Raw genomic sequence first — 3,398 nt, forward strand, 5'->3', positions numbered from 1 at the left:
AGCTTGTATAAATTATTTAAAATACAAATAGAAACCAATGTATTATCTCAATTGATCTTGTTATTTTAGACTGACCGGAGGCCGTATTTCTACACAACGCTGTATTAATGCAACTGACAAACCAATTCCACTATCAGCCATTGCCGACTTTCCATTGATAATAGGTACATTGGGGGGAATCTGACGGTCGTTGGCGATTATCTCTCACGACTGACCGACCGACCTACGAAGATGCCCGTCGGCTTCGCAAAACGGCAACAAGACGTGGTCCAATGGCTAACACTTACTGGCCCTCTCGACAAATCGCTGCTAGACCACAACATCTAAGCTATAAACAATCTTTGGATCGACGTCTCGCAACAGATATGAGCCCGTTTGACGATTTTTTTATCCGTCACAGGGACCATGTCCTCACTCTCTGCTGCACTAAGGAAGGCTCTGGAGCTTACGGCCAAGATGTTTATGCAGATACAACACACGCGCTGCTGGATGAACTCGCCGTTGGCTGACATCAATGGATTCCTCCACAATCGCGTGCTGGATGTGCCATTCACATCCTTGTGGCGTACGTTCCCTTCTGATTATCGCAGTTTAGTTCTCAGTCTACTTGTGTCTCGTCCAATGCAAGTCTCTAGTCTTACTTCGTCCAGAGGACACATACCTACAATGGGGAAAGCGCATCGTGGGTAAGCCACCTTGGCAATACATACTCACTCATTTCGTACACAATACTTTGTACCACTTCACCCAAATAGTCAATACTTCAGCCTCTTTCAGATACAGTGGTACCTGAAGACATGCTCAGATGTTCCGCACCTCACCCTGTTTTCCCTTCGGATCAACACGATTTCATCACTTACGCGGATGTACGCATTGACCCAGAACATATATATACCCTCACTGGATCCGACAACGATTCGTGACGACAAAGTACACTGGACGGAGATTTAGGACCGGACCAGAGGACCGGACCAGAGGACCGGACCTACATAGGTAGAATATTTCAAAACCGGACCAGGGAACCGGACCAGATAGTGGAATACAAAGCTTAGTGTGAGAGAAGGATGACTCATCGGGCGACATCATAATTTAGTAGCTGGGAGACCAAAACTATAGATACGGGTATTTTCACAATCACCCGTTGTCAGAGAAAATATCGTCCCAGTGGGAACGTGATTGACAAATACAACAGGCGCGCCGTTCATAGAAAATAACACAACAGGCGCGCCGTTCATAACGGCACTCCTGACTAAGTTCACTTATTTCAGACATGACACTCTTTACTAAGCGTTACTCGGCTTTGACTATAATGGTCCTGGGCATACCAGTGGACTTCTCTGTGTTTTTGGGTTTTTCTTTAACGCACTTGTAATGGTTTTAGGAGTACTTGAAATAAAGACTGTTTATTAAAATAGTTCAAAGTAAATAACACGAAAAGTAGGTTAGCCTCCAACTCCGGTATAGCATGACTTAAGTTATAAATGTAAGAAAAGAGGCTCTAGCTAAGTGGCACCCGTGTGCTATATAGAGTAACATCCTCAACCGTCATCGGGTTGTTTATCTAGTGTTTTCTACAAAAGCTACCTTAAGCATCCATGTCTTTAGACAAAGTGGGCAGTTGGCTTTTAGGTCTACAATATTTGATATTCAATAAATGGATATAATTGGCTACTTAAAACAAAAACAAACAAACAAAAAAGTCACGTTCTGTCCCCAGGTAGGTGTGGCAGGCCCAAAGGGGTCGGTCCGAGGCTAATAAGTATTTGATTACAAATATGGTTTTAATATAACTCTATCTTTTTAGCTACAAGCTTATAAAAACCATTGTATCCATCTTTTAAAGGTGAACTAATTGCAACCTTCAGCCTTTGTAATGTGAGGCATCACGCACAGTATCTTGCAGAGGGAAATTACTGATTCATTTAACGGTAAGATTTAAATCAACTTAACATATAACGATTATAAGTACTATTTAGAATAGTTAGCAAAAACCTCTACTATAAGACAAAGCCATCCAGGATACTAATATCCTTATGTATTTAAAATAAAATAAAATTTATAGCTTCTACTCCGAAGCCCCTCATCAGCTATAAGCCGCGACTGTAGTATAGCCTAAATACCATTGTGGGGACAGAGTGAGAAAAAGAAGCAGGATGCGGTTTAAGATCTTAAGTAATAAAATGTGTAAATACTTCACTTTTGTGGGTCTATATTTGCTCGCTTGGCATTTCCGGGTTCACCCGTTTGCCGATTTATTCGCTTACGTGTCATGGACTAAGGAAGTTTCTCTCTGTAGAAAGGTGATACCGGGATAAGAATCATTGGCAATCTTATCAGCTTGAGGAAACAGTTTGTCTTTATATTCATGGACTTTATGTTGGCGTTCACGCCGTCACTTATTGATACCCTAACCGATGGCATAAGGTAATATACCTCATTGTCATAAAACAATGCCGGTGCAATTCCGTTAACGGATCCTATATACAAGATTTTCTTGAATTCATGTTGTTCAAGGGGTGTAGTATCGTCTTATGTACGACAGAGTATTATCTGGTCATTCGGTATACGAAATATTGTATTTATTACGCTTGACTCATTTATATTATCAATTTTATAGGTATCTGACTTTTCGTCATGAACTGAGATTATATAAGGAACTATACAACAAGGATATAACTTACTAGTGTCCGAATTTATCTGTTCTTTGTTTTTTAAAAACATAATCTCCCTTCATTGAAAAATCTACCTGATCAGCAAACAAATTCCTCTGACGGTACTCGAAACCGCGACTTCATGCTTCGTAGGCGTGCGCTCTACCAACTGAGCTACAGAAGATGACGACAGTATAAAACATAAATAATTATTTCAACATAAATATTTCAATCATTCCATGGTCGAAATTGATGAATCTCACTATTCTGATGTATCAACGAATACAAAATACAAATACAAATATTCTCATTGAATCAGAATTTCGATGATGTACCAGTTGCATCAGTCAATTCTTGTCACCCCTGTGCACGTATTTGTAAATGAAGACATGTAAATGAAGACAACTAGTAAATACAATACCACGCGCGCATGGCTGACTATAAATTGCAAGCATCTTACGTGATCAAATATCCAACTGCATATCACTGAACACAACGCCAGACCACTCACCCAACTTCATCCGGCAACTGAATTATATAGAACAACATAGACGAGATGACTAAGCCACTTCGGTGTTGAGTACAATCCACCGAAAATGACTATAGACTTCTCCTAGAATCAATTTGAAAATAGGTATATACAGTTGTATATATCAACCTGTTACATGAACAGTGCACCTTGTATTGTACATAGCTTCTCAACTAACATATGCGGTAAGAGCCACCTCATGCAAAACATACAAGACA

The 3,398-nt window shown here is 40.1% G+C and overlaps 1 protein-coding gene and 1 non-coding gene across 2 annotated transcripts; one reads left to right on the top strand and one right to left on the bottom strand.

Annotated features, from left to right (window-relative positions):
• Positions 1–405: 405 nt before the first annotated feature.
• SARC_11652 (hypothetical protein) lies at positions 406–565 on the top strand (the record flags this gene model as incomplete). Its single annotated transcript, XM_014294257.1, has 1 exon — positions 406–565. A coding segment is annotated over one exon (160 nt), but the record flags the coding sequence as incomplete, so codon positions are not given.
• A 2,197-nt stretch (positions 566–2,762) lies between these two features.
• On the bottom strand, positions 2,763–2,835 carry SARC_30252. Its single transcript has one exon. It is a non-coding gene; the product is annotated as a tRNA-Arg (tRNA).
• Positions 2,836–3,398: the final 563 nt, after the last annotated feature.

Source organism: Sphaeroforma arctica, assembly GCF_001186125.1.
Source record: "Sphaeroforma arctica JP610 unplaced genomic scaffold supercont1.1808, whole genome shotgun sequence".
Classification (NCBI taxonomy): domain Eukaryota; class Ichthyosporea; order Ichthyophonida; genus Sphaeroforma; species Sphaeroforma arctica.